The following is a 22,570-nucleotide window of genomic DNA, read 5'->3' on the forward strand; positions in this document are numbered from 1 at the left end:
TGTCCAGCGGATGGCAGCCGCTAACTGACCTTGACCCCCGGGTGGCTATATGAGGGAGGATTACATGGGAGGAGACAGACTCTGGGGAAATGTCATGGCTTCATCAGATGAGACATTGTATCCCTCATTTTTCCTTGAAAATAACCTTCCCATCTCTGAAACCCTCATGACCTTTTGTCATGCATCTACGCCTTTTCCTCTGAAGAACAGGGAGAACCTTTCCACCAAACCTAGAGACCAACCTTCAAACTTTGGTCTGCCTTGCAAAACTGATGAAACCATCTTTTTCAATTCCACCTGTCAATGAACCAGAAATGACTTGCCATTAAGCACTTTCAACAATCCTTATCCATGTTCCTTGAGTCAACTGTCAACAATGGACTTTTTTTCCTAGACTTCTCAAAATACTAGGAAATGGGATCGAGCAATGTGGGGCAAGAGCGACTACAAGCTCTGTGAGTGCACAAGTTGTTGCTCGCTTACACGTGTGCCTGGGAAATTTAAGCAGCCAGAGCAGCGAGTCGAGGTCTTCTGCCCTGTCTACTGGTAAAATAGAGTTGCACCTCTTTGTGAGGAACAGAAAGCAGAAATTCTGGTACCGGCGTGGTGGAGCCAGACGGATCACTGATAGAGAAGAAAGCTGCCGGACCAGGACACACTGTGGGAAAGCCAGGAGCCAGTGCTGGGCATTCATAGGTGAAAGAAAGGAGCGCTTCACTTACCGGAACCAGCAAGAAAGCCAATGTGTCAACTGGAAGCTGCGGGAGACGAGAAAACGAAGTAACAGCGGTCATGAGAAGGAAGCGGTTGGGAAATCCTTCGCTGATGAACTGCAAGAGAATGTAGGAATGCAACAAGATCCAGTGAGTCCACCCAGAAGCAGTAGGGACACCGAGGCGTATCAGCGAGCACGTCAAGTACACATAATTGGGACCAGGCAAAAGTGGGCACTAGAGGCTGAAACAACATGCACAGCACTTATCCTTTAGCTATATAGCTATGTTTTAGGTTTTGATATTTTGATTAGTAGCAACTTTGCTGGAGGGAGAGGGGTTGCCCACCCCTTGTATTACCTTTTAAAGGGTTGAACCCCATAATTCTTGAGCTGATAATAAGATAGATGCTTTTCTAGTTTTTCAAATACAGCATTCAATCAGTGATTTTAGTAGGTCAGCCAACACATGTTTCGACCCATCAGAGTCTTTATCAAGGCTAAATTGATTCTTGGCTGCCCATGGTTGATGGGTGAATGGCTTCCTGGGTGGACAATCATGTTAGCAAAGTGGACCTGGGTCCTTGGCTTAGTTGAGTGTTTTGCGGTGAGCCACAGGTATCTGTGGCTTGGCAGGCCTACAGAAATTGGCCCAGGTGGGTTGCTGTGTCCAGAGACCCAGGCCAAGGAGAACAGCAGCCAAGGAAGCAGCTGTATGATCCTGTATATGAAAAACTTCATCTTCCTTATTATCAGCACACGAATTACAGGGTCCAACCCATTCATTCCAATATTTGGGAACAACATAACTGAGAGAAATAAATTGACATATTGTAAAAGGGGGGAATTCAATCACAAAATGCCCCTCTTCAAATGTGTGAATGCATACAGTGCAAAAACATGGTAAACAAGAAAAGGATAATCTATCAGAGCGATACAAAGTAACTTTGTGAGTGGGCAAAGGCCAAAAATTAACAGGACATCTGGCAGGATAGTATAACGGGCAATAACAAGTTTGTGAATGCTAAAAGTCGTGGTAGAATAGTATACCAGACAACTACAAGTGTGCGAAAACCAGAAACCCTGACAGGAATGTATGCGAGGCAGTTTCAAGTATGCGAATCGGAAGCCCTGGAAGGAGAGCATACCAGGCAGTTAAAAGGATTGTGTTGATTAAGACCCAAACAAGTCCTGTGGAGTATCAGGACTGGGAAAAAAGGAGCAACATCATCTGGCAGAAGGATATTCAGATGTCTGAAAGAAACTAAAACTATAAAGACAGACCATTTTTTGTGCAAGTGTTGTTGTTGGCCAGGAGATGCCCAAATAACCATTGTGTATCTAAACTCAAAGAGTAAAGAAGAAACCGGGTGAAGGGAATCACCCTCTGGTCCGAGGACCTTTTTATCCTTGAACATTTTGTTGTAGCCATTTTATTTATAAACACTTGTCTAAATCACACAAGATTAAAGACATTTCCCTATTTATAGTGTTAGGGTCAAATTAGACCTTTGAACACATGGCATTTTTTTTTTGTTTGGACATTCTGACACAGACAGATCCTTTGTTTTGGTTTAGGTAGGGAAATTCCTATTAGAGCAGGATCGGGAGTCATTTTCACAACCTCTTTTATTTTCAATAAAATTCTTTAACCAAAATCATGGCTTACTTGTGTCCGAGTTTCATTCCTGACGCCTCACAATATGTACACTAAATGTAGAAAAATATGTTTAATTTTATTTAAACAATAACCACCATACAATGTATAACGATGTATGGTGTTTATTGTTTAAATAAAATTAACTATATATTTTTCTACATTTAGGGCCCGAATCACAGAGCGTTTTCCTATGGGATTGTTCCATTATAAATGGCTCTTGTGAATCGGCCCTTAGTGTGCATATTATATCCCGGGGCAGTCCCAAAAAAGTTTTGGAAGGATGGTTTTGTTTGCTGTGAACGATGAAGGCATTCCAATCTGAAGCCCATTATAAAGCATGAACAGGTGTTTTAGTGACTATTAAGCCTTTCTGGTTCCTAGCAACATCTACAAAGTTTATTCCTTCGAAAATGAAAAACAAGACTTGGAAATTACTACTTTGCAACTCGGAGCATATACCTTACAAGCTATTGGTGATAATGTGTTTACGGCAGACACACAAATGTTGACGATGTTTGTAAAGCCACAGATGCTGCATGTGGCTCATGCTCCTTTAGGTTTTGATGTATTATATTTATTCTGATTTCAGGGCAGTCGCTTAACCTCTTTGTTCATTCTGGGAGCGACCCTCGCAGCCTCGTCTTGCAATGGGAGAAGCCAGCACCAGACATGTTACATTACTCTATAGTCCTCTACGAAGTAGCCACAACTGCAGTGAGAGGGAATACCTCCGTGGGACCAGGCGCCACCAGTTTTAGGTTTGATGGCCTTGTTCCAGGAACGCAGTATGAGATCCAGGTCACTGCAGAAACAGAATGTTCTGGATTTCCCTCTCAGACAGTTTCCGCATGGACAAGTAAGACGCATACATTGTTTAATGCTCTGATAGTCCAGTTATGTCATGTGACTCAAAGAACGCCATCAAAATGTATTCACTGAAGAATTCCTTACGATTTTTTGTTAAAAGCAAAGTGGTCATGGGTTTTTAGAACAATGGTCATTTAAAGATCTGCTGTGTCTGGGATTAATCTGTTTGTTCTGTGAAAGCCTAAAGTTTGAAGGTTGAAATATTTGCCATTTTAAAGTAGATAACTGTATTGAAGCTGCTGGTACATTTGGTTATAAGCTATTATGCAACTTTATAAAGTTCTAGGACTTGGCTAAACTAGGAAGTGGTTCGCAAGAGTGTGCACAATATTAAGTTATTTTGAGGACTTTTAATCCACACTGTGAAATTTGTCCTCTTAAGCCTTGTAGGTGGTGACGCCATGTGGCATTCCTGGGAAAGTAACATTGTGGCCATATACGAATGCTATTAAGCTAGTAGAAAATACAGATAATGGGTTCATTTATTTTTTAGTAACCTTTAGATGATTGCAATATCATTTTGCAAGCTCAACCAAGGCACCCAGATTCATAAACTGCTCTCACGCCCATGCAAGTACATCATATGTTCACTGCATCTTTAAAGATAACTATATTATTTAAGACCTTTGGTAAAAATCCTGCCACAGTGCTCTACTCACGCAGGAATGATGTTCCTTCTCTTTGATTCCACACTTATCCCTCGTGGGTCCTTTCTGTGAGGCTACCATGGCACATGCATGCAGGGCAAGATACACAATAAACATATGTAACCCTTGGAATCCTGAGGGAGTATTCTCATTGGGCAAATGGCAAGAACCAGTATAGTCCAAAGATTGTTTTGAATGCTTCAATCTATGGATAGAAACAGCACGGCTAGTATCCAAATCCAACTCCCTGCGTCCACCCAGACTGACTTTTTTACAAACAAATTCTTTATACTTGTATGCACCCCAAATCTTTTGAATAGTGACGCAGGTTATATTTACTATATAGAACTAGCCCTTGTGGCATATTGGGAATGATGGACCAGTATGCTTTGTTAAATGTCCTCAGTACTCCCCCAGGAACTCAGCCTACCTACGTCTATCAGCCATAGTCAACATTCACCATACTTTTATAAGGTAGCCATTTTGAAACTAGCCTCAATGTGTAAGGTACCCTGCATCAAGCCAGCTAGTCAGCCACAGTTTGCATTTGGGAAGTTATGGATGGGGTAGAATTGTGAAGATTAACATGCATCACATCTAGATTTGTGAAGATTAGCCTTGCATCACATCTAGACAGAACTGTGAAGATTAGCCTTGCATCGAATCTAGACAGAATTGTGGAGCTTAGCATGCGTCACAGCTACATAGAATGGTGAACATTGGCATGTATCACATCTGGATAGAATTGTGAAGATTAGCATGCCTCACATCTAGATGGTAATGCCACTAACCAACATTACTAAAAAAAACTCACCTCTGCATACACCTCTCAAACTCTAACTAAACACAACCATACGTCTAAAGCACAACAAGCCACATGCATTTCACTACACCGCAACAACAAGACAAACCACACATAGCCGCGCATAACAGCACATGATGGCTACCAACCAAAAAACGCAACTAAGCTCAGCGAACAGTGTAGACTGAACTGAAGCTGCCAACTGCACATAACAGCTCTCTTGCTCTTTCCTCCCGCTCAGTCATACTAACTTACCCCCCCACCTTACCCTCTTGCTTTGCAGATCTGCCAGAGTGCCATGGGACCACTCAGGTGGTGATAGTGTGCAGTATGAAAAAACCTTTAACATAACTGCACTCGGGCCTTTAACTCTGTCTTCTGGGCTCATTACTCACCTACATCCCTCGGACCAGGTCAATAAAGCTTAATTAGTACCTGAATTCCATGATAGACCGCATCTCTTCAAATGAAAATGCTTGGAATGCAGTCTGTAATCTCTGCTATAGACTTCTCTCTAAACATTCTGACATGAAAAACAGCCTAACTCAACAAACGGCAATGAAGAACATTGTGTGTAGACTTGCGACTAGTTTCATGTTAATTAAAGGAATCTTACAAATTGGCTATTTGTCCTTTGTTTTCTTCACAATAAAAACATAGATATTTTTTATTTGCACATCACCATGGTCTAATAGCCTCGTAGACCTCAGGAGCGGGACTTATTTCTGGGAATAATTACTCTGCAATACATTATAGGAAGGTTGTTGTCATACGATAATGACCCCTTTCTCAGCCTTTAAGAATTAAACATATCACACATCACAGTTGGCTCTTCAATTTCGGTGGTTCAATATTGAAACTTAAATCTAGGTTGCTCCAATATAAATGAGTCTTACTGTGCACTAAGATCCCTCAGGGTTCATCTGCAAGCTAGCACACATTCTCTCTTAATAGGATAACTGCAGCCTTCTATCACAAGTTGTTCAGTGGCTCTCCTTAAACACTCAGCTTGAGCTTAAAAGATGTCCCACACCCTTCTCTGTGCTTCTCAAGGTCTCTTCTGCTGGGTCCTCATTTACATGATGAAGAGTCCTGCACCCTCCTTCTCTGGACACTTTCAGATCTCTTCCCCTTGATTCTCTTTTCTGGTTCTGAGTAGCTTTCACACTCTTAATCCCTGGTCCTCTGGACCTTTTCACCTAACTTTCTCAACTCAGTTTTAAGGGGTTCCTGCATCCTTCCTTAGTGATCCTCTGGGGTCCTCTCCTTGCTTTTTGACTTTTCTACTGAGTCAATAAGATTTTCATCCATCTGGGTGAGTCAATCCTGTGAGATTCTCCATCACCACCTCTCTGGTCCTGCTCTTCCAGAACACATTCTTATTCCTCCTCCCACTGTGATTGGGATCTCATTGGTTGGGCAGAGTGTGTCCTCTCATGCCTCCCTGATCGTGTTGGCTTTGCCCTTTAAAGTATCCTGTATTTTTTCCTCCTGTTCTCTCCCATCCAACTCCTGATTTCTTTAACTATCTTCCTCCTAGCATCACAACCAAATCTCCATAAAATGATTCTAACAAGCCTTTTTCTTCTTTAATCCAACCTCTTCCAGATGATTCCAGCCAAACTCCTGATTCAACCCAACCTCCTCCAGATGACTCCAGCCAAACTCCTGATTCAACCCAACCTCCTCCCGATGACCTTAGCCAAACTCCTGCTTCAATCCAACCTCCTCCAGATGACTCCAGCCAAACTCCTGATTCAACCCAACCTCCTCCCGATGACCTTAGCCAAACACCTGCTTCAACCCAACCTCCTGCAGATGACTCCAACAATGCTCCTGTTGCTTCAATCCAACCTCCTATAGATGTCGGCAACCAACCTCTTTCATCTTCAAACAAGCCTCCTCCAGATGACTTCCACCATCCTCCTTCTGCTTCAACCCAACCTCCTCTAGATGTCAGCAACCAACCTCTTTCATATTCAAACAAGCCTCCTCCAGATGACTTCCACCATCCTCCTTCTGCTTCAACCCAACCTCCTCGAGATGTCAGCAACCAACCTCTTTCTTCAAACAAGCCTCCTCCAGATGACTTCCACCATCATCCTCGGGCTTCAACCCAACCTCCTACAGATGACTCCCAACAGCCTCTTTCTGCTTCATCTCGCCCTCCTCCTGATTACTTGAACCAACCTCGTACTATGTACACCAAACCACCTCCAGGTGACGTATATCATCCGTAATGTTCTTGTCTGTCTCCTTCAAACTCCCTTCTCGCTGTCCAACTTTCTCCTCTGTCTCTACTCCTATACAAATCTCAAATTTCACTTGTTAGGCCAAACAGCCACACCTTGTGGGGATCTGGGATTACAGAGCCCTGCAACCCCTCCCTTTGAGTTGTTCTAACTGTGATGTTATGCCCCTGTGAATTTGAATGAGTGAGGGGCTGTGATTGGCCATATTTAATTACTTCGGAAAGACTGCTTTGGTACTTTGGGTTTGCACCAAACTTTTGTTCATACTATGGGGACGAACCAACTACTACTGAACAATGAAAAGGCATCTCTGAGTGTGGCACTATTATCCTGCGTAACCTCTGCATGCGCTTGTGCAAGAGAATGAGAAATGATTTTCTAATGCAGTATGTGTTGGGTGATTATTATAGGGGTATGTGCCTCTGACTTTTGGGGCTACCTTGTCTGAATACAGAAGAAAATTGAATGTGCCTCTGATGTTTTAGTGGGCTCAACATGCCTTTCTGTCGTCTTCACGGATGTCTGCTACCGACGTTGCAGGCATCGATCGACTTTGCGCCATGGTTTCTATTGGGTTCAATGTTCGGCTCCCTTAAAGGAACCAATTACTCTGTACCTAAAATATTAGCAATTTCTGGGAAGCTTCGGGAGCATGGACTTGCAGATCTCGAACTGCTTTCACTCCTCGGGGATAGAGTTAGACATCCTTAAATGGTCAGTGTCTTTAATGGCCACATTTCTGTTGCCACTGCTGTAGGGTGCAGACTTAGTGTGGGTGAGTACTCACTGCCCTGTGTACGCCCCACTAGATGTCAGCAGCGTCAGTAAGGGGACTTTGTCTCATACTACATTAACATGGTGGTTCCTTCTACAATGCACTTAAACACATGTATCCGTTTAACTAGCTCTCCATATATCTAACAAATGATTAATTAACAATTATTGAAAGCATAAGGGATGATTATTTTTTAAATTGTTTCTTCAGGTTAAGTGGTCTAAAACACTAATCCTAGTCTCTAGTTTCTCAAAATAAAGTTGCTCTTGGGATGTTTTGACTTCAGCTCCTGCTCTCTACTGTCTGTGTTTCTTGGGACACTGGACTTCGTCTCACAGTGCAATGTTTTTCTGGAATTTTGATTTGTCACTGTCTCTTGGAACCTTGGACATCTTGTCCCACAGGACAAGTCTTCCCCTTTCCCCTCGGTGTCGCTGCGATCGATGGACATCAAATTCCACTATGCAACACCTATCCTTACATTTAATTTCTTCTTGCTCTGTGCTTTAGACATCAAGTTCCATCCAGTGATACTTCTTACTGTGCTCCATTTCCCATTGGCTATAGGAGCATTGGACATCAAGTCCCAGCATGCAGCACATATGTATTCCCCACAATCCTTAATGCTCTTCCTACCAGGTTTGGTCCTTTATGATACCGGGAATTTGCAGGCCTCTCCTCTTTGGCATTTTCCCTTGCCTCAAGCCCATCCTTTCCTCTGTTGTGTCCTTACTCTACTCCGGCTGAGAAACTGCTGGCAGAGGTAAAACACCAGAGTCTCCTCTACGACAGCCATGCACAGTCCTGCTCGGCCGCATCCCAATGTCCTCTCCTCATAACCAGCTCTGCTTCTAATCCTTTACACAGCACAGGACTTCAGGGTCAGGCCTCGTGTGTTTCACACTCTCGCAGCCCATTGGCTTTGCCACTCGGTGGTGTTCTGCGGGTTGTGTGTCAGTTGTGCTAAGTGTGGCTGACATGCTGGAATGTAAAAAGTGTGCGAGTGAGACCTCTGGGTTTGGCGTTTGGAATCAGACAGGATGGGGTTAATTAAATAGAGTGTGACTTTACATTAATCTCCTGCTAAATTACCTGCTTGTTACCTGTAGCGCAGTGCTGGAAGTGGAAAAAAGGAACTAGTGGTACTCTGGCTGCATCAAAAAAGGAGGGCGTGGGATGGGTCGACAGGGAGGGCGGTTGGGGGCGGGCAGATATCAAGTGGGAGTAGGTGACTAAGATCACAAACTTTAGCTCAAATATTTGGATTTCAAGGTCTACAGTAATAAGGTCTTTTAGAGTTTACTTACAAAAAACACAAATTCCATAATAAAGTCACATGACAGCATGTAAATCCTTATAGCAACATGTTAAGCCAAAAGAATATCATTGTGACTTTAATTTTCACATCCTGAATGGTAAACTATAAGTCCCAGAATGCAAGATCATGCCAACCTGAAAAATCTAGTTAACCCCAAGGTACCTTCATTGATTTGAACTAGGAAATAAAAGACATTGCGTAATCAATACAGATGAGACGATTCTTTGTCACAAACTTCTAGCACGTTGTTATTCATGATGTTGAAAACATTTGATAAGTGAAATAAAGCTAATTTATTTTTTTGCATGTCAAGATACTAGACTTCATAGATGCAAAAAAAAGCTTTAAATGAGCACGTTGTGTTGCTCACTTTAACTAGCACAGATTTGCAAAGTAACTGGTGTTTTGTGAGCTCTTTGAGTTGGAAATGTCCCAATATACATAGGAAAGGCACTACCACTCACTGATGAAAGAAATGTGTTTGCAACCTGAACACATAACGACCAGAGCCACAGACACAGTGTGTGTGGGTGTCTGCCAGCTGTGACTTGGGAAACTGACAGTGCTTGATTGTCCAGCCTGAGCCAATACTCTATTTGGCGCAGGAGAAAGCCAAAGTGCCAAGGGCGTGTTTCTTGAGCTTTTGAATTAAAGGTACTCTGTGTAAAAATGAAAAGCACTAGTGGTACGTCGTAGCAATGACTTATATTGCACTCCCACCTCTCTGCTCTAACAAAAATAAAGACTCACCTTTTCTACAACCCTGGAGCCAGCTTATCCCTGCTTGCTGCCTCCTTTATTTGCTGGCCTTGATGTATCTCTCTCTCTCTCTCTCTCTCACTCTCTAACTCTCTCACTCCATCTCTCTCACTCTCTCAATCCATCTCTCTTTCTCTCTCTCAATCCATCTCTCACTCTTTCTTTCTCTTTCTTACTCTTTCTCTTTCTTACTCTTTCTCACTCTTTCACTCTTTCTTTCTCTTTATTTCTTTCTGTTATGAAGTTGCTTACAGACTTTCTTGTGTTACTTCTTAGGTTTATTACAGGAACTTAAGGACACAGTTACATGAAGGATAAATACATGAGAGTATGGACTATATCAGCGCTGGCCCCATCACCCAGGCAGGGGAGCACTAACTGCCTCAGTCTGGAACCTTCAGATAAACACTCCACCTTCCACACAGTAACATTCCATGTGACATCACAGGGTCACAGCAAGACATCATTACACATCTCCTTTCCTTACCAGACACAAACACACAGAAGGTCACTACACAACACATCTCCTTTCCTTACCGGACATACACACAGAAGGTCATTACACAACACATTCTCTTTATTTTTCTCTCTCAACCCCCACCCCCGCCCCCTCAGGAAGAGGCTCAGCATATAAAGTTTGGATTCCACTGCACTAAACCTACATTTTTATTGGGGGCCACGTCACATAAAGTTAACTCTTTAAAGAGCAAAAGAGGGCTTTTTCAATTAAGTCTCCACTCCTTGAGTATCCGATTTTGTACTGCCCGTTTGTGCATTCACTGTGGGGAAAAATAAATAAACATAATGTTGAATATGTTTCATCATGTTTCCATTTTGTGAGTCAGTCTATTTAATATCATATCAGGGTTCAAGCCCAAGACAGAAATAATCAAAAAAGGTTGCATGATGGCATCCTTATTATTGATGAAACTCGGGTAAACGAACATAATTTTGTCATCAGATAGTCCAATAAGCATGTTTTTCTATGTATTTCAAAATCCCTTTATCCTGACAGATTGTGGGCCTTCATCTTCCAAAGGTCAGTCTAAAGTTCATCCGGAAACATTTCTGTTAATTAAATGTGTTTTTCATTTGTCTTTCTAGTTCCCTTGGCTGTTGCCAACGTGACCCTGAGAGCCAGCGACCTTCCCGGGGAGCTGTTTGCCTCCTGGGAGGAGCCAGCGGGCCATAAAGAGGGTTACCTTCTCATCCTCCACCACACTGAGTCGGGCCAGGTCGCGATGAACAAGTCCCTTGAAGCAGGTGCATCTGAGTTTTGGTTCCGAGACTTGGAACCAGGAAGTGAATACATGCTAGACATTGCCACACTGTCGGGGCCATACCGACCCACCACCAGAGTGAACGAATGGACATGTAAGTGATGCCAACCGTTCACAGTCTACTGTTCTCATGATTGACAACCGTCCCCTCCTGCCAGGTGACTCGATGATTGAGATGTGCTTTATTTCATGAAATGCCTTGGAACCTACTGAGCTATAAAGGATTGATCTATGTGTTGGGCATCCACTAACGCGATTTACACATTCCATTTCCATTCATGAAACCATTCTCAATGGTTCTTCCGCAATTTCCTCAAAGAATTTATCAAATTCAATTTCATAGATTTCTTTTGTGGTAGATTATGCCGCAAATTTATGCAGATGCCCACTACATTATTTTTCTACCAAATCCCACCCCCAAAAATATTTGTGACAAAATTCGTTAAAATATATTCGATGAAGTCGAATAAGAACAAATCTGCTGCGGCTAAACCGCCCTATCCCGTCTCGACTATAGGCATTTCTGGGTATTTGGGTGTCCAAAGACTTGATGCTACTTTTCACCTCGGTGACTACTTTACATCTCAGTGAGTAACACTGAGAAAGAGCCCCCTGTGGTGGTGATATGTGGAAAAGGTACCTTAACACATCACAGTATGTTATATCTTCGTTGATTAAAAAAGCTTGATTCTTAGGATACATTCACTAACAATGATTGTCGTGGAGGTTTGTGCTGTACAGATTTTCTTGGGGAGTGGAGCATTTCTGGTTTCTTAATAGTAAAACCCCTGATAAATTAGCCACAAAACATAAAGGTCATATGTAAGAGTTAAATGGGTAGCAGAGTGAAATAATGGAGGAATAGTTCACAGGGTAAGTTATGATCAGGCGTTATTGTCCATGATCTGCCACACGCTTAGGAATCATAGGAGAACAGGAAAAAAAGGATCATGAAGACATCACGTACAGAAGTAGAACATTGGACTTCCCCACACCCATCAGTCGGCCCCTCTCCCCACAACCGACCAGCGATCCCTTCAAGAACCCAGGTGCCACCAGGTTCCTCTCAGAATAAGAAGCTTTGACATCTTACCAATTAGACACAATACCACATATCTAATGCCACATTTCAAGATCTCGATTAGCAGCAACAACTGAGTACCCTTCTTATCGTTTAGATTATTGGCTCAGGAAGTGAATACTACACACCCATCACCACCATAACACACCTGATCCACGCTAGCGGTATTACCACTACCTGAGCTACAGTAGTAGTGCGATCTGGTAAAAGGTGGAGCCTTTTTCAACACATGGCTTTTGGGATAATAGCAAAAGATGTTTGATGCAGTGGAAAGAAGCATGGTGGGTTTTTGCTTGCTGCGACTGCGCCTTCCTAGAGATGGTGAAGATGAGTCAGACGCGTGATAGCAGGAGCAACAGCAGAGCAAAATAGAAGTAAAAAGGCAGAGAAGGATATAAAATGATAGGGGAAAGAGAGATGGAGTGGGGAGATCAGCGAGGAAGGTGATTGGTACCACATTTAACATTGAATGAAATCTGCAAGTGTAGGGGTGAACAAACATTTAAAAATAATGAAAGACAAGTGTTGGGAAACGTCCAGTGGCCTGAAGCAAGGGACTCCTTGGATCTGCGTCGATTGGTAGTGAACGGGTACATTATAGGGAATCAGACGTGGAGTAATCCTTCTGTGTCGTGTGGTTAACCCCAGGTGTGTATGCTTAGAAGTGAAGTCACACTTCCGTGCACCGATTGGCTTTTTCAGTTTAATGCGAATCCTAGGAATTCTGAAATGGCACCTCTTTGCCAGGCAGCCCGAGTCTGGGAAAGTGTTTTCAGACTTGCTATTGTCCAGTTATTGCCTGATTTGTGTGATGCATTGTCCCGAGCAGGCATCCATCAGTCTTATAATAACATGCCTTCAGGCACTTCCCTGTTCTGTTTTTTTGTGCACTCAGGGGCCCACGGGTGTGTGGCGCGTTATAAAAATAAATAAATAAATAAATAAATAAGCAGGCAAAATTGGATCCCGGTTTGGGGATATAGTGACTTGTGAAACTATTTGTGGGTAATTCGGGATCCTTAGGAATCAAACTGATCGATCAATGTGAGGCAACTGGAGCCGCAAAGTGTGGAACTACCTAGAGGTTCCCTATTTAGAGCTCAGAGAGACCCACTTAGAAAAATGAAAGTCAGATTGAAGCAGTGGGCACAGTCCAGCTGGGCAATGTTGTCACTTGTTATTTGCATCGCTATTGAATCAGCAAAACTGTGAAGCCAAGCATTCTATAGTGCCACATTTATTATTTGTTTTTTCAGTATTATTATTGATATTGTTTTAATGAGTAGTATTATTAGAAGTTGCATTGGCAGTAGCCTCTCTAGATAGTGTTACTTGCTTGGAACTTTGAACTGCCTTGCGTTCATGAAAGCTCGGTCGGTGCCCTGGGCTTCGCTGACACCTGAAAGAGGCATGGAAAGGGGAGAACAATCGGACTGCCTCTTCTGCCATCACATTTTTTGACTGCCATTTTAATTCTTTCCATAGGTCCTTCACCTCCATCCAAGATGACTATGCAAAATCTTGGCTCCACCTCCAGCCTGCATGCGGCCTGGGACAACCCCTTTGGAGCGGCTTGGTTCCACCTCACCCTGCACAATATGGCCTCGCAAGCTGTGATGCAGGCCTTATCTGCTAAAAGGGGTGTCCGGGAATATAGCTTCCAAGGCTTGACCCCCGGAACGCGGTACTTCCTAGTGATCATCGCTGCTTCGGGACCTTTCCGGACCCTCGGACCAAACGTGACCGAATGGACATGTGAGTAGGATGCTACACTGAGCTAGAGGGTGGGGTGGGTCGGTGAGTTTTCATATCCGCTCTAACCCCATTGAAACCCATGAAAATAATGTTTACCTGTACTATACTAGCAATTATATACTCATTCCTTTCAAATTATTGAAATTAAAAACATCTTTTTACCAGAATGCCTCCCACTAAGACAAACTAAGACTTTGTGCTCTGGTTATATGTTGGGATGGGGGAGAGGGGGAACCAAAAGGTAGGATGATTACAAAGAATGGAGGTGTTCACAATAGGACACATTTGTCTGGAAATAGGAAAGTTTCCCAAAGGCATATCTGACAAAGGGCCTGTGCACCCAGGAGTTAAGAGGAGAGCAAATATACAACTGGACAACTGGGTTTCAGGTCTAATACTTCTGTCAATCCTTTTAGTCAGAAGTAAATGAAAGTGTGTAGGCTTTGTTTGTCCTGATCAACTGTTGTCATGTCGCGCCTTGAAACACTTGAGTATAGGCACATTATAAATGTCATATATCATATCATATATATATTCAGTCCTTCCATGTCCTAGGCATTTTCATCACCATAGCCTTAACATCTCAATATCATTAGTTCCGGACTTTCATTTAACAAACATGTGATGCTTGGGGTATGTAGTCCTGCTTCACTTCAATAAACGGTAGCTAAACTATAAAGTACCAGATTACATTGGATTCTAAATAGAACGCCATATGGCTAAGCATGGTGTCCAAGTGCACTTGGATAATTTTGATCTTTGCATTTCTTCAGTGGACGTGTTGCTTAGGGAATCCACACCTCCATGAAGGCCTATGTTTCTAAACTCTCGTGATCCCTCAACATTGACTATGCTGGCTAGGACAGATGGAGCTGAAGGCTGAAACATCTGGCGAGGCACACGTTGCAAGTCCCTGCACTGAAAAAAATTACTTTGGCCTATCTTCATAAAAATAATGTTCATTGAACCTAAACGCAGCTCTGGCTTACGTTGCATTTCCATGTGGTTGTATGTTCTGACTGTCCGCTTCTAGATCATCCCCACTGCTACTCTCACTTAATCTTTTGTCGCTTCTCTTGATAGAAGCTCAAGATGTCCTGTCGGTAGCATAAAAAAGTACTAATAAATTGGGAGCAAATTAGATACTCGTAGCCAATCTGCCCTTAAGTCTTGCAGTTCCAGCTCTGGTGAGTGTTTGTAGGTTACTTGTTATGTTGAGTTGGACAGTATTGTCCTCATTTTGAATCACTAACTTTTCAGGAATTTGCTCAATGTAATTTTGCTTTCTATGAAGATGATTTTTGGGAGGTACCACAGAGTTGGGCCTCTTGCCATGAACACTCATCCTTTCATTTTCCAATCAATTCTTTATTGCGATACTGGTGGAAACTAGTCAATCTTACACAACCAGATACTGGTGGAAACTAGTCAATCTTACACAACCAGATAAAATCAATCTCCATTAACATTTACCACGCTCAGGTAGAAAAATAATAAAAGATAAACATCAGAAATACAAACATAAAAATGCAATACAGACAAATGCAAATATAATATAAAAAGAGAAGTATAAAAGAGAAAATGTAAAACACTTTGTATATCGTTTCACCTTCATTGGTTTGAATTCACACCTATACAAACATATAATCAGTTGATGTGCAAATTCGCAGTTACTCCACTGGAGACTATCAGGCAGTTTTGACAATTCCTGCGAGATCACGTAGTTTTAATGCTGCTTCAGGAAGCAGTGTTTCTTAACCACCAGTTAGCCTCTGGAAGAGAATATCATCACTCACAAGGTCAAGGTTCCAAAAGAATCTTTTGACTAAATCCAGTCTCTGTGCATATAATGCCTCCTATTCTACGAGAATATGCTCACGGGTCTGTAAGTTATTTGGAATCTTGCACATTAGACCATTAATCACATCTACCACCGCATTATCACCTCCTGACCTGCTTAATTTCGTGGGCAGCAGATTTAATCGTAGTCTAAGGAATTTCTCCCTCTTATACAGGTTAGGAAATCATCTCAGATAGCGCATCAGTTATCCCAGCAGTTCAGCACATAGCGAAAGACTTTTATACAATTTAAGCGTGTTGACCATGTCAATTGTTATGCACCAGTCTTGTTCTCAGAGCTTGCTGCTCTCCTAAACATCTGTGAAGACCTGCTCTCCAACCTTGATTCTGATCTCCCCTCTGTCCTCATCCTACTCAAACTCTCTTCTGCCTTTGACACAGTCAACCATGACATCCTGCTCAACCGCCCCCGTGATAACGTGGTTATCACTGATCAGGCCCTGGCCTGGCTGACATCTTTCCTCTCCAACCGACCCTCCCAGGTCTAAATTGGTTCCTTCCTTTCCTCTATCTCACTCTCCACTTGTGCTGTTCCCCAGGGGTGTAACCTCTCGCCCTGGCTTTTCAACCAATACCTGGCACCTCTCGCCCACCACTTGCTGCTTTCTGCTCCAACTTTCAGTGCTATGCAGATGACACTCATCTCGTGTTCAGGCTCCCCTCTGACACACCGTTCCCTCCCTCATCACTGACGGTCTGTCTGCAATCCAGGAGTGCCACCAACAACCTCTGCCTTAATGCCAGTAAGACACAGATCCTCCTCATCGGTACTCCTGCACCTTCCTTTCCGGTCACTCTCTGGCCGGCCTCCCTTGTCCCTCCTCCTGCTCCCACCTGTGTGGCTAAGAACCTCAGGGTCATCTTTGACTCCACGCTTTTCTTTTCTCGGCACATCTCCGAGGTCTCTAAGAAGTCAAACTACCAACTGCACCTCCTCAGAGGTATTCTTCCTTTCCTCTCCTTCCTTCAGAAGCTCACTGTCTTGAGAGCTCTGGTTCTCTCTAGTCTATACTACTGCAACATCCTCTTTCTAAAGCTGCCTGCTACTACTCTACGCCCTCTACAACTCCTCCAGAACAGGACTGCAAGACTTGCCCATGTCCTCAAGCCCAGGGATCGTATCTCTCAAGCTCTGAAATCTCTTCATTGGCTCCCAGTCGTGGCAAAGATTACGTTCAAACCCTCTGCATTGTCCTCAAGGCATTCTGGGGCATGTGTCCGCAATACCTTCAACTCTTCCTTCAGAAATACCTTCCTACTCGAGCTCTTTGCTCCTCCAACTCCCTCAGGGTCAGTCGCTTATCCAAGCAACGAGTTGGGGGTAGAGCTCTTTCTTCGGCTGCCGCCTCCCTCTGGAACAGCCTCCCTGCCTCTCTGAAACTTGAGGAGAACCATCTTCGGTTACAGAAGCACTTCAAGGCCTTCCTCTTTCCTACCTTCTCTCTTCCTCTCCCCTGCTGATCTTGGTCTGTTTCTGAACTGGGCACTTGGCTACCCTCTGAATTCGGGCCCAGATCCCTGCACCCCCAGCTGCATACCTGCACTGCCTTATGTCAACCCCTCCACTTGGGTCTATATCTTTTAGGGAGAATTCTCATAAATGTGCTAATTCCCTTCACCTTAGAGACCCATAGCAACTTTGCTGAATTTTGAGGACTTGATTTTTTTTATCTGGAGAGAGTGAGAGCCTTTTTCCACTCTCATGTATTTTTATGCATGTTTTACTATTGTGTTCTTTGATTATGGAGTTTGACAGCTCCATGGGTATCATCTTTTCCTTTGTGTCACAAAGCACCCTCAGTGCAGTGATACAGAGGAAGCCTTTTAGGCTGTCCCAATGTTTAAATACCCTCTCTGGGATAAACTACTGTTTCCCAGAGAAAGTAAAGTAAAGTGAAATTGACTTTACTAGTCTTTTCAAATTGCTAGACCCAGCACACACTATCTTAAAATAGAGTGCCGGAGGGGTCACCTAGTATCCCCTATGTCTAGAAACTCATATAGCAGTCAAATGCTACCCTTTCCTATCAAAATGGCTGGTGGCAGTGGTTTTACAATGAACTACCATGATTTTTCCTGGCCCTGAACGCTGGTAGCTAAAAATCGCAGGAGCCATGTTTTTCAAGATGGCGTCTGAGCCTGATTTGTTTAAACAGGTCCCGGTCCTTTTTTCACCATTTCGTTTTGGAAAGGTCCTTCTAGAGTTTGTCTCTGCACGCCAATTCAGGTTTGGTCCCTTTGTTCCTGCGCCTTTTGCGGCCTTCAGGACTAAAGACCGTCTCTGGTGCCTGATTGTCTGGGGTGGGCGGGAAGTGAGGGAGGTACCCGAAACTCCCTGTGCTTAGTCTCCTAGGAGACCCAAATGCACTCTGGCGTGATTGGCTGGCTGACTGTCCGGAAAGGACAGACACCCTTCTGGGTGAGTGGCAACTAGGCTGGAATGAATGGGAGAAAACTGTTTAAAAGGAGTCTCTTGGCTTGGAAGGCAGTCGACCACTGGAACGAAAGAACCAAAGACGAGCTGGAAGAGGACAGCTGCGCCAACTTCTGGACCGTTGGTTTGCCCAGTGAAGCCCTGCTGCAGGTCTGAATCGCAAGTTCATCTCGACAGCAAAGCCCTTCAAGGACGACTTCTCCCTTTGAGTTGATGGGACCAATCAACTCGTAAGCCACCTGGATACCATTCTCAGAGCTGGTTGTATTTTCCTCAGAGTGCTGCAGGAAACAGAATAGCCAGGGAGAAGGACACCAATTTGTGTGCTTGCTACTGGGATTGAACATTTGCCTTTGCCAGCTTTTAGAACAGTCCCAGTGCAGTGCAGGAGTCCCCCGATGTCCTCCCACTTGTCCCCACGACTGAGGCTCAGCAACAGTGAGATCTGCAGGAACTGCCAGGAACAGAAGTCTTCAGCCGCATCTTTTTCTTCAAAATAAGGTAATGTGAAAACCCAACCAAGAGAACTTACCTCTCACTGCGAAAGTGCGTGTAACTTTGGCAACTTGCAGGCCTAGTCAGCTTGTGACACGACATTCAAATCTTTCTTCTATGAACTACTTCTGAGAACCGTGGCAAAGACTTTTCTTTTTAACTACCAGAACTGTTTTTACCTATACAAGACTCTAGCCCCATGACTTTGGCCTACCTATTGCAATGAATCAACTCCTCTGGTGAACTCAAACTATTTGCACTGTTTAAGAGTAACTGTAACATTTGTTTTTATCTTATGCCTTTTTGCTCCAACTTCAAATGCTCTGAATGCCCTTTTGCTCCTCCTTCAAAGTAGTTTAAATGCCTCAGAACCTGATGGTGTGAAGTACTGTAGTACATTTTTGTGTGATATTGATTGCCTCCTTTTAGTGAATGTTTCCTAACTGACTGTGTAATAAATTAATACGTGTTTTACCAAGAAACCTTGAGTATGAGAGTCTATTTGAATACTTGTAATTATAGGCCTCTGTGTAACACCCTTGCAGCTCACATTCCCTCTTGAGATGAGCCTGCCTGCTAAGCTCGCTACCAAGAACTGTGTGGTACAGACTTATACAAAAGGTTGGTTTTGCTTACACCTGTAGTCCTAGTTGTGTGTAGTGGTCCCAGAGGGTTCTGCATGCTAACTTTGCCTAACAGTATCTACAACCTTACAGTCACCTTACCTGCACTTATTAGACACCCGTTGTCTACGGTTAATTCTTGCACTTGCCACCTGCTGGCCGCACTAAGTGTTGTTGCTTTGATCACGTGTTCTGCACTTTCCAATCCTCCACTGCCCCTTGCACTTCCCTCTCCTCTGCACTTGCATGTTCTCAATGTCACTGGGCCTATTAAGATCATTGTTTTGTCCTCCATTGAACCCCTCCTTCGCCTCGTCGCGTGTTGAAACACTTGTGTATGGGCGCACTATAAATAAAATATTTCAGATCATGTCATATCATATCAATTGCCCTTCCCAGGGTAGTACTCAAATCATTGTACAGACTATCCACCAGAGAGTCTAATAATAGTCTGTACTGAGTTAGTAGCTTCCATTTGAGAACATCAGTTGGAGAACTCAAACCTATCTCCAGACGTAGTGCTGCAAATGGCAAACCATTTGGAAGGTTCAAGGATTTATTCCAGAGAATGTACTCTATTCTCTCCCAGTCAATACTACCTTTTCATTTTACGTTTTAATGGAATAGGTGCGTTATTGTGTTTGATGGATGGATTATATGTGTTATGTGTGTCATAACATTTGTTGACGTAATTAGCTGGTTCTTTGCATGTTCATTGTAGAGGTTTTTGTATACAAGGAACTGGACATTGATCTTGATGTTCAATCAAACTGTGTATTTTGAGAGATCACTCACAAAACCATGCATTTACCAAAATATACAATTACAATGAAAAATAGAATTTGAAAACCGGTAGGTCTGTTTAAAATAGGTACTATCATCAGTGCTCCCATTATGCGCACAGGGATAAAACTGAATTTTTAGTAGTGCATACAAGAATACAACCAACAAAATGTCCCATGAAACCAGTTTACACAACAGTCACAAGGTTCATACTCGATACTCAGAAGCTCTTTACCCTACTCGATAGTGTACCCACCATTGTAGCATAGAAAAAATACAAAGGCTAGGGGCCTTCAAATTCCCCCAAATAAATGCAGACTTTCCCATGGATGTAAAAAACAATTCCTATATAACCAACTAAGCACCACTTCAATTGCTTCTGCTTCCTTTTCCTGTAGAGAAACCGTACTAAATTGTGTTAAGGAGGATTACAACAGCTCAATTGTGGATATACCTCGCAATTATTCATGTTTTAGAAACGGATGCAAATTAATAGGAAATATTCCTCGATTCCTTCGAGTGTTGGATCATAAATGCAGCATGTTTCCCAACTGCGATTATTGCCACAAATCTGCACATGGAAACAAATGGAATCAATTTAAAAAATGTAGACTAAATCGAGCAAATTAGATCCTGATCCTAAAGGAATTTAAGAGTGACAGATCTACCTTATAGGAGGTCTCCACTTTTTAGCATTGCAGATTGAGCAAAGGAGCCATTAATTCCAGGTTTGTCTACCTAAATTGCCCCATAAAGACAGTGGCTTCTCTCTTCTCCAAAATATCTGGTTATGTTCACTCGATTCATGGGGTTGACGTGGTTAGATTTAACGTTCAATAAACAGTAAAGGCAATGATCTTCCCTACAAGATCCTCCACAATAAAAATCTGCCTGGGCCACCCTTATATTTAGTTCAAATCCTGATCTAGTGCAATAAAGGTGCTAGCGGAAAGGCAACCAAAATGGACACATGGCCTAAAAATCACAGTACGGACATACCTATGGACCTCCAGATTTTATATGGGATATTTGCATTTCTGTTTAGACTAGGCTCAGGTTCTGTAGTGCAGATCTCTACTCCATACTTTTCACAACAACCCACTTTTGCTCTATTTCCAGTGGCTAAAATATAAGCATAAAACTTCATAGTAAAATAACAATGACTGTTCTAGCTTTCCCTGCCAGAGTGCTATTCACTTACTGTAGGTATATAAATCGTCTAGCGTACCTATTTGAATTTTTTGGGAGGGAATGCAATCCCATGTTTGAGTACAGTAAACATCCACACTATTAAACAGACAATAAACACAGAATCTTTATGTCGGCTCTTCAAATGACATTGTCTGATCTGCGCAGGCTTTCCAGATTTACACAATTATTATTCATGTGAAAAATGCACATATTGCCTGAACCTGAAACCCTCCGTGAGGACCAATGACGCAATGGGTCCTCACTGGGAGAAAGTGCCTTTTCACCTCATCAAATTATCCTGACTGCTGAACTTTATATGGTTTTAAATAATTATCCTTCCCACTTTCCGCACCCAAATCAAGAGCTCGACAAAGGGCAAATCTCTTTCTCTAATTCTTTTTTTGGGCGTCTGCCACCTCACCTCAACATTTGGCCCTGCCTTCTTCTCAATCTAACTATCTTCATCAGAAGAAGCCCCTTCTTCACTCCAACTCCACCCACCTCAACAAACGTATTCCTCGTTCTCTCTACTGTTGGGTGTCCTGACCCACGTTTGAGCTATCATGCTGCAACATTTGGTGCTTTGGGCTTAGAAAATCCAAGATAGCCAAAAAGCCCACACCACGCAGTTTGTGCGCACACCAAAATGGTTACCTAACTTGCCACCCACCAGTGTAAAAAAAAATCCACTGTTACTGATGTCAAAAAGTTGCTGAAATCGTGGCTCATGAGACCACTTTAAAGATTCAACCCTTTTGTGGGGTTCCACATAACCATTTTACTGTAAGGAGCCCTATCAAAACAATGTTAAGCAAGGATTATTTACTACCATGTAAGAACCATTCCTGTTTGGAATGCATTAATCCAAGAAAGATCCCAAAAATGGATGCAGTACCAACAAAATCCCCAAGGCGGCGCTAGCGGTCTAAACTCTGACAGGAGAACTGAGTGCAGTTGCTGACAAAGGAATTTGACTTCAAAGGCTGCATTTTAATCAAAATTTAGCCACCTGCTGTTCCCAGAGGCCAGAAGCCTGGGAAACCCTCTCGCCTCAAGAGATTCACACCACAGCCCAGGATATCACATGGTCATAATAACCAAATGCAAAGTGACTTCCTGGTCTGCTGACCTCAGCCTCCCAGAGACCACACAATAGGCTCTTGCACTTGAATAGAATATGTTGATTTTGACTGTTTCCTGTCAACAAAGGCCTGCCTGCCAGCAGAGGCATGGTTTCTGACCCACCCAAGTTTCTAGGAAGAGGAGACTAACGCTC

The 22,570-nt window shown here is 43.1% G+C and overlaps 1 protein-coding gene across 7 annotated transcripts in view; it reads left to right on the forward strand.

Moving 5' to 3' along the window:
* LOC138521067 (receptor-type tyrosine-protein phosphatase V-like) overlaps nucleotides 1-22,570 on the forward strand; it is a 641,711-nt gene that overhangs the window by 277,450 nt on the left and 341,691 nt on the right. For all 7 annotated transcript variants that reach the window (XM_069633598.1, XM_069633597.1, XM_069633596.1 and 4 more), the window contains 4 exons: nucleotides 2,962-3,228; nucleotides 6,297-6,908; nucleotides 10,897-11,166; nucleotides 13,639-13,908. In XM_069633598.1, coding sequence (XP_069489699.1) covers nucleotides 2,962-3,228; nucleotides 6,297-6,908; nucleotides 10,897-11,166; nucleotides 13,639-13,908 — 1,419 coding nt within the window. The remainder of the gene's footprint in view (nucleotides 1-2,961; nucleotides 3,229-6,296; nucleotides 6,909-10,896; nucleotides 11,167-13,638; nucleotides 13,909-22,570) is intronic.

Source organism: Ambystoma mexicanum, chromosome 13, assembly GCF_040938575.1.
Source record: "Ambystoma mexicanum isolate Mex_15411 chromosome 13, UKY_AmexF1_1, whole genome shotgun sequence".
Classification (NCBI taxonomy): Eukaryota; Metazoa; Chordata; class Amphibia; order Caudata; family Ambystomatidae; genus Ambystoma; species Ambystoma mexicanum.